The sequence below is a fragment of the Lasioglossum baleicum genome, chromosome 3, assembly GCF_051020765.1.
Source record: "Lasioglossum baleicum chromosome 3, iyLasBale1, whole genome shotgun sequence".
Taxonomy (NCBI): Eukaryota; Metazoa; Arthropoda; class Insecta; order Hymenoptera; family Halictidae; genus Lasioglossum; species Lasioglossum baleicum.
The window spans coordinates 7,740,632-7,753,889 of NC_134931.1; the positions used below are offsets into that span (position 1 = coordinate 7,740,632).

Below are 13,258 nucleotides of genomic sequence, written 5' to 3' on the forward strand. Positions count from 1 at the left end.
CGAGCGCCTCTTCTCGAGGTTTCTCGCTAATTAGCGGCAGGAGATAGGTACCGGGCCTCTCACGGGATCCGGCTAGTCCTGAAACTTCGTGTCGAGCCCAGTGGCGCGACATTGAAACGCGATAATTCTTTATCACTGGGACTGGGACGTCTCCAGGGAGATCGATCGCAACGGCCGTTTCGTTTCGGCACTGCCCGAGAGTGACCCGGTCTTTCGTAAAGGGTTCGGACAGACGTTGGCAAAACCTGCCACGTCACAATAAACATAAATAAAATGAAGAGTATAACACTTTTAAAGTGTTTAGCCAATCCAGGCGTTGCCTTAAAATGAAACTATTATTTTGTTCTAACGACTTGCGATTTCTCTGCTCCAACGATTTGGGGAATTAAGAATTTCTGATAAATACAATATTCATTATGACGCATTTACAATTGCATGTTACAATACTTACATTTTCACTCTTCTGTACACACGAGAATCACGTGTTTCGCACTGCAACCAATGATCAGAAATCCAAAACTCAGGGGCGTGACCACGTCTGCGTAGAATCAATGGGCGTGCTCCTCTATAGTCTATGGTCAGACACTGAATTCTGTATGTACATATTGGGTTAACCATCCTAGAGGTGTGCGAGAACGTTCTCGAAACGACCCAATTCGACATTTTCGGGATATTGTACCTCTCTAAAGTTTAGAGTCTAAACCATCCCTAAAATCAAACCAGCATGGCTTATCATGAACTCTTCTTTCCAAAGAAAGGATGGAACACTCTGATTACTTTAGACTTTAACACTAAACCTTCGGAACCTCAAGAGAGTAACAGGTACATGTTCACTTATAAAAATGACACGATTGATTTTATATCAATTTTGTGCGGCTCCTATTGTAATACGTGCTCCACTAAAGATACCAATACCATAATTTCTTATAAAATCATTTTTAGTATTTCAATAATTGTAAAATAAAAAATCTGAAACCGGTCATTTTGACCGGTGGTGCTAGGTTTAATGTTAACTTCCTATTAATATTGATGAGTGTACATTCAGCCACACACATTTCACTGAAGAATACACAGGTTAGTTTCAAAATTTACCAAAAAAGGAGGAAAACATTTGATCACTACTACACATGGCACTGAATCCTAGTACGCACACAATACTGATCGAGTTTGACGTTGAAAGAATCCTTCGCTGAAAGTGACTACTCAGTAATGTTTTACAGCTGCACTCTGCATGTAAAGCAACCGCGCTGAATGGAATTTCAACCCACGACTCTACACAATAGTCTGCTATCTTCATAAATTTCTATTGTTGTTCTTTTTTGACGAGCGGTCGATCCATCTGAAACTACAATTAAAGTGCACGCACCCTTGTAGCAGCACAAGCTCAGTGTTCCTGCATAATCAATGGGACTAGACCCGCTCGGGGAACAGTCGCTTTCAAGATTCCTGCCTGCACGCAAGCACGATGACACCTGCCACAGTTCAAGAACAGGACATCGGTAAACCGCGAAATCCATACTACGAGAAAGACATCGTTTACATTTTTAAGCACAGCAGGTGGATCCTCAATTCGATCGGCATTTGGCCAAGCTTCTTGAAGAATAGCAACCAATTTCAACAGAATTTTTCAATCGGACTCTGCAACATTGTGCTGCTTTTTGCGATATTACCGTTCACTTTGTACCTCGCTGTGGAAGAAAAGAACTTGATGATCAGAGTGAAGCTCTTTGGATTTTTAAGCTTCTGTTGGATATGTCTGCTGAAATATTGGGCGCTGATAGCATGCAAACCGAACCTCAAGAAATGTATCGAATTCGTTCAGCATGACTGGAGAGAGGTCAGTGATTTGATTCAATATTACTGGCCTGCGGATTTCGACACGATCATTCCTCATGAATATTATAATGTTATTGTCTAGTTATTTATGAGAAAATTCACTCGCCAATTATTTGAAGGCATAGTAAAATCATATGATTTTATTTTATCTATGAGACGCAGCTATAAATGCCATGACTTTTTTAAAATTATGAAAGTGATTAAATTCTCGGTTTATACTGACATATTATTAAGTTGATTTGCAAATTTACCCCAAATGAACTCAAGAACCACCCCTTTCAAGGTTCTCTGACATTTTTGGGGCATTCTGTATAGGAGGAACTGTCTAATGCAACGAAGGATTCTAATCTGAGAATGTTTCATTTGATCGTGTAACCATTAGGGTGGATTTATAGTGGAGCTGCGAGCATCGATGATACCAGCGCGGTGAAAAGAAACCAACATTCGTGACAACATTTCGATACATCACATCGCACAGCTCACCTCGCTGCTCCACTATAAATCCACCCTTAGGTGTGGGCAGGTCCCCGGGAATTAGTGATACTCATGTACCCGAAGCCGAGGACGGATCAGGTAGTAGTTGAGTTGGGTCAACAACCCGAAGACCTATTACATTCCCAACGAGACTCGAACCCGAATTTCCGGGTACCCGCCCTCCCCTAATAAGCATGCATATCGTAAAAATTTTAGTCGCATTGTTTGCAACCAGCTCATCCTATTTGCCACATCTTGACACCTTCACGATTCTTAGAGTTGTAATGTTTGGCTCTCTAAACAGTATATTATGTTTTATTCTTGCGGTAGAAACTTTTATTCGAGACAACATATAAAGAAAACAGAAATCACACAAAAGAAATTCATAATGAAAAACCATATGGCAGGTGGAGCAAAGGGAAGATCGTGAAGTCATGCTGAAGTACGGTAATGTGGGCCGCAATTTAACGTTACTGTGCCTGGTGTTTATGTCATCAGGTGGTTTCATGTACCACACAATTGCGCAGTACGCTTTCGGCTCACATGTCGATGAACAGAATCGCACCATCAAGCCGTTGGTTTATCCCACGTACAGCAGACTATTCGACCCACAACCGAGGCCCTTTTACGAATTGGTGTACGCTATCCACTCTATTAACGGATACATACTATCTGCCATTACGGTGGGTGTTTGCGGATTGGCAGCGTTATTTGCCACACACATCTGCGGCCAGATTGACATCATGATACTAAGACTGCAGAACTTAACACAACTCGGAGCAAATACGGACCTGCATCCAAAATTAGCAAAGATAGTTCAACATCATGTACGAACGCTAAGGTATGATCGTCCAGTCATGTATCACGAGTTTGATCAACGACGAAAATATATTGCAACCCCGTTCCAGATTTTCTACAGCAGTAGGGACACTTCTGCAAGATATATGCTTTTTGGAATTCATTGGTTCCACTTTTATCATATGTCTGGTCGAATATTATACTATAACGGTGCGCTGAATATCACGTTCATCGACCCCTTAGGCTTCATAGCTTATGCCTTGAACGACACTTGCTACTGATAGATGAGAGAATAGCGAGATGATAAGTTCTTGATTAAAAATACCGATTGTGCGAATAGAGAAAGTAGTGTAAATCTGAATATGGGATGCCTAAAGAAACTATACTTTTTTAATAAAATATAATATTTAAAATGTCCTACAAATACCTGAATATTAGATCATTGTTATTTGAATTTGTGATTGTCTTTCGAGGCATATTGCAGTTAGTCGTACACACATACATATAATGTATTAACTTTATCGTATTTCTGCACACATTTTCTCATCGCACGACAGGATTGGGAGGTCAACAATACGCTCAGTCTTATCACATATACTACGTTACTACTGTCATTAATGTTCAATATATTCATACTATGCTACATTGGAGATCTTCTGGTAGAGAAGGTATGCGTGGGATTACATGTACATAATACCTAAATGGTTAAATCGTGCGTGTGCATTGCATGTTACATGAAATACAGGATATTTATTTAGAAGTTGGTCTGCTATAGTTTCCGAGATGATTGTAAAAAACTGTTTGGTCCGCTACAGCGAACTCCGCCATATTTAAATGAATTTTAGTTTGGTCTCAGTTAGGTTCTTCGGGGAGGGGGTGCATCAGGAGGAGCGAATTTGTAAAAAACTAAGGCTGAGTGGCAGTAACATGTATAGGGAAAAGTTGTTGAGAATGATGACCTTGACAGCATATTTCGATGTCATCAAAAACGGAAAAGAAGCCCAACTTCTAAATAATTACCACATACAATTTGTTCTTTGGTATATTACAGACTGGTAACGTTGGATCATTGTGTTTTATGATCGATTGGTATAAATTTCCTGTTGAAACAATGCGCAGTCTAATCTTGATCATCGCTATCTCAAATAATCCTGCGAAAATCACTGCCGGTCACATAGTAGATTTGAACTTGGCCACTTTTGGAGGCGTAAGTAACACTTTGAATTTAATCATGCTATATTCCAATCATAATAATGTTAGAAGCGTATAAAAATTTAATTTATTGTATTAATCATTCAACTGGTCTGCTTTTGCAGATCCTCAAAACATCATTAGCCTATCTAAGTTTCTTACGGACATCTATGATGTAATAAGGAATTTCAGTAGCTGATTGTAGAAATAGTGAATAAAACTGTTTTGATAGAAAGCTGGGGTGCCAATTTAATTATTTTTGATCCTACATGTGAATATTAATATATTATACTTGACGACTGCGTCTTTTATGCTGTAACAAGATTTCGTTAGAAATGTTTAACCTCGCATGTAAGATAGATGTGCTAACTATGTTCATGTACACACAATCTTCAATCATCAAGGAACATAAATATAAATATTTAAATACAATTAAATTAAAATTATTAAATTAAAACAATCTAAAATATAAACTAAAATTATCAAACGTTGACCGGTCCGCAACGATAAAAAGGTTGGGGAGCACTGTTCTACAGTAATCATTTACTTTGGCCCAAAAAATCTCAAAAGATTACATAGTTACAATTCTCACTATACAGGGTGGGGCATTTATCCTGGCCACCTGGAATATCTCGAAAACTAAATTCCAGAGAAGAAGATATTTCAAATAAAAAGTTTAAATCAAGGAGGGACTGATGCAGTGGTCATATTAATTTTAAATTTTTATCATGTTTTCAAGGTCATTCCAAGGTCAACTTCTTTTTTTTAAATGGACTGAAGTATTTTTTAATACATCAATCGATGCAGCTGGACATTCGTTATAAAAAGTACTAACCCATGTATGTCGAAAAGTTAGTAGCTAGGAGATATTTCAATTATAATAATTCTTAAATATGTACCATTACTGTCCTACTAAAACAGTACATTAGGGTGGACCTTATTTTTCGACCATGAAATTTTGGGCACAACTCCGCCCAATATTGTTCCATTTCATGATAAAATGATACATCCAAAGTTTTAGATCAATCGGACGTCGGAAAGACGTGCCACATTACGGGGGATCTTAGCTATACCTGGTGAAATTTTTTTTGAAATATTTTTTTAAGAAAATAAAATTCCTGCACAAGATGAAGTTGATCGGATAAGGGGAAGACGTGCCACATTGACGTTGAAGTTGCGAAAAATATGAAATTTTATAGGAATGGGGGGGGGGGGGAATATTTGTTGCTTTTCGCAATTTGGCACGTCTTCCCCTTATCCGATCAACTTCATCTTGTGCAGGAATTATTTTCTTACCCAATAGCACAATTTTAAGGGGAGTCGTGAAAAAATCTCGCAAAAAAATTTCACCAGGTATAGCTAAGGTCCACCATAATGTACATAAAACATGCAATATTTATTTCAATTTGATAATGCGGTGACAAAGTACAAATTAGTATACTCACATTCTCACCCTTTCATTCGCACGAAAGAAACATGCGACGCGTTTTAATCGATGATTTGAAATCCAGTACTTGGATGGCTAGGCCACTTCCTCCCTTGTTACTCTAATCCTTAGCAAAGTTCAAGTTAAAGTAGAAAAGAGTCTAGCCGCTTCAATATTCAATCAAATGTTCTAATAACGAATTCCATTTATTCAAAATTACTTAAAAGACGAACACCAAATTCACCCTAAAATCTGTCAAAGTTGTGTTCATTCCTGTGAATTTTCCCACAATAATTTAAAACCATAAGTCGATTCTTACGAGAATGATTCTGGCAATAGAAGCATCTTCTGAATCTAATCAACGGTTGCATTTCTGCAATCATCGATTTCATTTGATCATTCGTATCGTGGCCAGTAGATGAGATCGCCAAACAACACACTCGAAAGTCTACAGACCACCTCAGCTATGCGTAACTTCGCTCTGTTCAAACTCACTCTGCTCGCTGGATAAAAAATGTAGAAAAAAATTCTGCGCCTCCATCGATTGTGCCATCCCCTCGTGAAACGTTTAAATCTGAAATCCCGGTGCAAAGTTTTCCCTTGGCAATCAAGTCTTAGCAAAAAGCATCAGGAGGACGCGCCTGCGTCGTGACAATATCTTCTGGTAACTGGTCTGCCTTGTCACTCAGTCGACAAAGTTCACCGGAATTCTTCGCATCATGCGTGATCGATCAACTATTCGAGCTGACAGCCACTTTACCAATTCGAATTACAAGAGCGACGTGAACTATACTCTGGAAATGTGCCGATGGGTAACGAAACCGATCGGCGTTTGGCCGTTCGTGTACAGCCGAACCAGCAAACTAGAGAAATTTGTGTCGATCGTTCTACTGGCAGCGTGCTTCTCCGATCTGATGTTCTCGATCATACCGCCCGGACATTACCTGATGTTCGTGGAGAATAACGTATATGTGATAGTGAAGACGCTCGGTCCAATCGGATTTGGCTTGTCCTCGGCGATCAAGTACCTTTACCTTGTCTTCAAAGGGAACGTGTTCAAACGCTGCCTCGTCCACGTGGAACGGGACTGGAAAACTGTAGTGGATCAACACTATCGTCAGATCATGATCAGGCAATCGTCCGTTAGTCGACAACTGATTGTTCTCTGTGTGATTTTCCTCTACAGCGGAGGCATGTCTTATCAAACTATAATGCCCTTCGTATCTAAACCGAAGATGAGAGGCAATCAAACTTTGAGGCCGTTGGTATATCCCGGTTATGATGCGTTCTTCGATAGCCAGGCCAGTCCAACGTACGAGATCATCTTCTCCATGCTCTGTTTCTCTGGTTTCATCAGGTACAGCATTACCACCGGCGCGTACAGCTTAGCCGCGACGTTTGTTACTCACATCTGCGGACAAGTGCAAATACAGATCGCCAGGTTGGAGAACCTTGTTGAGAGCATTCAGAAAAATTCCGATCGCAACCCGGTTGCTGTCATCGTGCGTGAGCACGTAGAGATTCTGAGGTATGATTACGAATACCCTACTAGCATTTCAGATTGGCCGACAGTTGGGAGTTTGTTGGGATATGGTTGGTGATTTGTCTACAAATCCCCAACATAGGGCCTACAACGAAAAATGACAGTTTGCCAACGAACATTCAATGTTAGGCCCACAATTAGTATAGTTGGTTAATTAAAAAGAAATTTACGTATGATACTACTACATTGGCCCAACCACTGTTCATCAACATTTAAATATCGTACGTCTTACAGTCCTTAGTAACGTCGCTGCAACTAAAAACTTGTTAATTATTATATTCCAAATTGATTTTTTTGTTTTCGTAATTATGGATATTATATTCGCATAGTGTTACTGTCCCACAATACTTGGCTCACTAAAGCATTATTGTGTGCATCCTTGGAATGTATTTATTTCTTTAATTTTTCCATTTTTCAAGGGGAAGGCAAAACCCTTTTGGCTTCCTTCAGAATCGGCCTTTATTTTTTAGTAGCCTTGTACTGTAGCCTTGATCATACCATTTACGTGCAACACACCTCTGTAAGTCCGGCGGGCATCATCTTACTATGCAGGCGGTCCAGATTCAAGTCCAACGTGGGTAATTAAGTTTTTTCGTTTTTTCTCAATTTTTACTGTACAAATATATTGCTTATATATATATATATATATATATATATTATTTATGATATGCGGTAAAAATAACTGTAAAAGAGAAGCTCAGATTAATATGTAAGCAGGACCAGTTGTTCGTTAGGTCATGATCATTAGCCCACGTACATAAAAAGGCGACATTTCTAACGTTGGCCAACCAATATTGCAATCAAGGCATAACAAAATTCCAATCAATATTGCAACCAAGGCCGAACAATATGCCAACCATAAATGCTACTAGGTTACACTGCGGATCTTCATGCAAAATCAAAATTTCTGACCTATTATGTTTAGTAGGTTGAAAATAATATGTATAATAGTACGTCTATCGTCTTGAATCCGGAGTATTAGAATCATATTATATTATATTTACTACATAACGTTTAAACAGAACGAACGAACTGTGTATATCAAATAAAAGCCGGTTGCCGCGTGTGTTTCAGATTTTCCAAAAACGTTGAGGAAGCTTTGCGTGAGATTTGTCTAACGGAGATCGTAGGGTCCACGTTCATTTTGTGCATGCTCGAATACTATTGTCTGGTGGTAATAAGTTCATTGAACATCTCAATTGGTGTTGAAGCTTGCAGAAAGTTCCCGTGCTATCTACTGATTTGCCATTACTCTACTAAACCATACATATTTTTTAAATTATTTCTTCCATTTATGACCTTGTATGACCTTATAATCGTCGTGTCGTACTTTCCTGTGATATAAAGAATTTGAAGGTTATCGCCATTTCTATAGAAATAATGCAATCACAAAAACATTAAAAAAACAAAAAAAACAGTATTACTTTTTTCACTTTCATTTTTGACTAATATTAATTATTCGCAAAAAACGCTGGCTAGTTAACATTGCAAATGAGTACGCATCCAACAAAGACAGAACTTCCTGCAGGATTCTTGACTAGAAATAGAACTCGGATTGATCCACGCTACTGTATGTCTTCAGGAATGGCAGAGCAGCGACGTTGCTGCGATATTCACGTATGTCCTGTTGCTTATGTCCTTCACATTTAACATAACAATATTTTGTTACATAGGTGAACTTTTGACTGAACAGGTACCTACAAAACCATATTATGTCACTAAATTTTATAGCAATTTTGCATCGGTGTAATAATGGTTAACTTTTCATCAGTGTAGCAAGATTGGTCCAGCCGCCTATGAAATTGAGTGGTACAATCTACCATATGAGAAAGCTCACGATCTAATTCTATTGAGCGTTGTGTCAAACTACCCGCCAAAACTCACAGCTGGAAAAATATTTACGTTATCCCTAAACACATTTAGCTCTGTAGGTATTATTATTATTATTAGACTGCGGATTTTATGTATTTATGACGAAACTGAGTAGGTGCAATTTAAAACAGGAAAAATATTACAAGAACATAGAAGCATCCATGTACTATTTTCAATCTTTTAAAATTGTACAAATGTTGAAAAAGAAGGAACAGTTTATTGGATTTCAATGTTTTGTAATAGATGCAGATAATTTTTATTTTGCATAAATATCCGCAGTGTAAATATTATATATTCAAACGAGTACTCGATCTAACTAAATGCTCCATTCTCTCCAGGTGATGCAGTCATCGGTTGTTTATTTAAATCTGCTACGCACAGTTATGGATTAAGAACGAAACGTGTACCACCGGTTAAACGAAACACTGACGTCTTTGGGATTATGGTTAACGTCATTCCAATTTACGAAAAAATTATGCAGTTATCATTCACACAGTTAGAGGAATTGCACTGATCGATAGAGACTCGAACCCTTATGAAAATGAAAGGTCTAAAACTTGAACTAAACGCAGAAATGTTCGAATTTGATGTTCAACATTCAAAACCTTGTTCATTGTTAACCAGAATGTGTGACGATGAAAAGCGGCATATAGCGAAATATTATATGATAAATAAAATAGAAACGTTTAATTAATTCCCTATTTTTACTGATTAAAATACTTGATTTGGTAAAATCAAGGTTATTACACTTTGTAAGAATTTTATATTTTTCACTATTGCGAATTTATACTATACATTTTCGAGACATTTCGCATTTAACTTTTAATTACTCGCTTATAGTACTTACAATCTCGAAACTTCAAATGTAGTGTTTCAAACATCAAGAGAGCTGTCGACGACACTAGCAAATATTTAATTTGAAGTCCGATATCAAATCATAAATTCATATGTCAGACTACCACAGGACGGATACAACAATGACCACCGCGGCTGCAGGGCAATAACTATCGAGTGAAAGGGTAGTCTCTGTCACAAAAGTCTATAGCAACAGTTCCCTCACGATTCGACTTTGCCACCGAACACGCAACGTACAATTATCGGCGATTCCTTTCCCTTGCAAAATTGTGGACGTAGCACGCGAAAGAAAAAACCATGCACAACTTGCGCTTGCGTTCTGTCATTATTACCCGGTAACTTTTGGGGTTGTCGATCAGTCTGCAGCGTGCACTTGAGTGGCCAGCATGCGCGACCGGTCACGTGACACAGTGGTGAGAACTTTGAAGAACTATCGCGAAGAAGATGACATAGACTACGCTCTGGAAATGTGTCGGTGGGTACTGAAACCCTTGGGGATGTGGTCGCTGGTTTACAATCGCACGAGCAGATGGGAGAAAACGGTTTCGACCATCCTGCTGGTCACGTGCTTCTTCAGTCTAATGTTGCTCATCGTGCCGCTTTACTGGCAGATCATTCTAGGAGACATAGGTGGCAAGGCGAGAATAAAGTGGCTCGGCTCGGCATGCAACTGCACGTTGTCTGCGGTCAAATATCTGTATCTCGTTTTGAGGCGAGCAACTTTCGCGCGTTGCATCGAGTACCTGGAGAATGATTGGAGAACCCTGAAGAATCAGCATCATCGCGCCATCATGATGAGGCAGGTGACCTTCAGCCGAAGTCTCATTATGCTGTGCATCATTTTTATCGTTTGCGGCGGTATCTCGTTCCATGTTATGCTGCCGTTGTCCAGGCGCCGCGTGGTAGGAAATCAAACCCTGAAGGCGCTCGCGTATCCCGGCTACGATAGATTTTTTGACATTCAATCCAGCCCTACCTATGAGATTTTATATTGCATTCAGTGTTTTGGGGGATTTGTTAGACACAATGTTACAACGGCGACGTTCGCTTTGGCCGTGTTCTTCGTGACACACATATGCGGACAGGTACAGATACAAATATTGAAACTCGAGGAGCTTAATATTGACAGTGACGAGAAAAACTGTGACCATGATGCCATGGTGGGGGAGATCATTCAGAGTCATACTGAAATATTAAGGTCAAGTGTATATTGTTTGAAAATAATAGTCTAAGACTGTTTGTTGTTAAGAATTATCTGAACACAAGAACTTAATTTACGATAACTATTTCAGATATGCTAAAACCATCGCGGAGTCCTTCAGTGAGATTATCTTCATGGAAATCGTGGCATCCACGTTCCTCATATGTTTGGTTGAATACTGTGTTCTAACGGTAAAAATAGTAACACGTTTAATTTCGAAGTTGGTGAATTTTTACGCTGGTGTCGAGAACATTTGTCAAGATCGTGTCTGGTTTTAGGAATGGATAGATAGCAATGCAATTGCAATAACAACGTACGCTGTTTACATGATTTCTTTGACGTTCAACGCGATGATCTTTTGTTACATTGGCCAGATTCTCACTGATCAGGTAATAATCATTTTGCTCATCTTGATAATCACTTGATAATCACTATTAAACGTTTAACAGAGAAATTTATTTCTCTCACATATGTACATGAGTACATACATAAGCACCAGCAGAGAAATTCAGCTGTTCTGTTTTATGACTCACCTTGTAAACTCGAAACAGTTTACATTTAAATGGATGTATCAACAGTGTTCGCAGATCGGATTTGCTAGCTATGAAGTCGACTGGTACAACCTACCAGCAACAAAGGCACGCAATTTTGTTCTGCTGGGTATAATATCACTATATCCACCGAAACTCTCGGGTGGCAAAGTAACCGAATTGTCTTTAAACACGTTCACTATTGTAAGTAATTTTTCGAAAGGCACCTGTTTAGAACCATCTTTTCTGAAAAGGTAATAAGTGCATACTTTGCAGATCTTGAAGTCGTCTATGGTTTACTTGAACATGTTGCGGACAGTTACATCCATCTAGCATAATATTAAGTTTCGGCAAATTATCGTGCTGCTACACCATCACTCGGCAATTCAAACTAATGGCAGCGTCGCGCGTCGATGTGTATCTTTGTCCGGATCAATTGAGCCTAGGAAAAGAAATGCTTAAATCAGTCTGGAATAACACCATGGTGAAATATTCTTTTAATGGTGGTGTTTCAGTTGTGAAACGACATTTTGAGAGAGAGAGAGAGAGAGAGAGAGAGAGAGATTCACAATTCATGAACTCAAATGTAGTAGTGATTTACGCAATTGCCCTACTACTCAATGTTTTTTTATAACCTTTGCAGCATCACATTTTTAAAACAGGAAGTGACAGATCTATGGTTTTGGAACTAATGGATCTTAAGTTCGATAATTTTGTAATCTGTAATCGTTTGTTAGGCTCAATTAACTTCGTTGCAGCTATACTCTGTAAATACATATAATTAATAATTTTTCAATTACCGTGTGTTGTCTCGACAAACCATTTGCACTGTTCATATTAATTAAATAATTATGAATAATTATATATCGTACATTTTCCACCGACAATATACATGAAAATATACATAAGCTAGAGAGAGAGAGAGAGAGAATTAACATACGAGACTATTTGTACATGATGGTAAGTAACAATTTATACCTCTGCGTCATTTTCAATATGAACATAAATAAAATGAAGAGTACAACATTTTTAAAGTGTTTCGCCAATCCACACACAGGCGTTGCCTTAAAATGAAACTATTATTTTGTTCTAACGACTTGCGATTTCTCTGCTCCAACGATTTGGGGAATTAAGAATTTCTGATAAATACAATATTCATTATAACGCATCAACAATTGCATGTTACAGTACTTACATTTTCACTCTTCTGTACACACGAGAATCACGTGTTTCGCACTGCAACCAATGATCAGAAATCCAAAACTCAGGGGCGTGACCACGTCTGCGTAGAATCAATGGGCGTGCTCCTCTATAGTCTATGGTCAGACACTGAATTCTGTATGTACATATTGGGTTAACCATCCTGGAGGTGTGCGAGAACGTTCTCGAAACGACCCAATTCGACATTTTCGGGATATTGTACCTCTCTAAAGTTTAGAGTCTAAACCATCCCTAAAATCAAACCAGCATGGCTTATCATGAACTCTTCTTTCCAAAGAAAGGATGGAACACTCTGATTACTTTAGACTTTA

At 38.6% G+C, this 13,258-nt stretch overlaps 2 protein-coding genes across 2 annotated transcripts; both read left to right on the top strand.

The window, feature by feature from the left end:
- The first annotated feature begins 1,465 nt into the window (after positions 1-1,465).
- LOC143207231 (uncharacterized) lies at positions 1,466-9,532 on the top strand. Its single transcript, XM_076420446.1, has 8 exons — positions 1,466-1,837; positions 2,718-3,151; positions 4,228-4,315; positions 6,415-7,253; positions 8,343-8,442; positions 8,851-8,961; positions 9,040-9,195; positions 9,479-9,532. Exons 1-8 carry the CDS (start codon positions 1,466-1,468, stop codon positions 9,530-9,532), a joined length of 2,154 nt encoding a protein of 717 aa, XP_076276561.1.
- Positions 9,533-10,381: 849 nt separating this feature from the next.
- Positions 10,382-12,059, top strand: LOC143207233 (odorant receptor 13a-like). The gene is made up of 5 exons (XM_076420447.1): positions 10,382-11,193; positions 11,288-11,387; positions 11,475-11,585; positions 11,775-11,930; positions 12,003-12,059. Exons 1-5 carry the CDS (start codon positions 10,382-10,384, stop codon positions 12,057-12,059), a joined length of 1,236 nt encoding a protein of 411 aa, XP_076276562.1.
- Positions 12,060-13,258: the final 1,199 nt, after the last annotated feature.

Bases quoted from the DNA above. Each gene is read 5' to 3' on its own strand.
- LOC143207233 (XM_076420447.1), top strand. From the start codon at position 10,382: ATGCGCGACCGGTCACGTGACACAGTGGTGAGAACTTTGAAGAACTAT. The intron at 11,388-11,474 runs GTAAAAATAGTA...GTCTGGTTTTAG, and splicing joins TTGAATACTGTGTTCTAACG to GAATGGATAGATAGCAATGC. The intron at 11,931-12,002 runs GTAAGTAATTTT...CATACTTTGCAG, and splicing joins CTTTAAACACGTTCACTATT to ATCTTGAAGTCGTCTATGGT.
- LOC143207231 (XM_076420446.1), top strand. From the start codon at position 1,466: ATGACACCTGCCACAGTTCAAGAACAGGACATCGGTAAACCGCGAAAT. The intron at 8,443-8,850 runs GTAATAAGTTCA...GTATGTCTTCAG, and splicing joins TCGAATACTATTGTCTGGTG to GAATGGCAGAGCAGCGACGT. The intron at 9,196-9,478 runs GTAGGTATTATT...CATTCTCTCCAG, and splicing joins CCCTAAACACATTTAGCTCT to GTGATGCAGTCATCGGTTGT.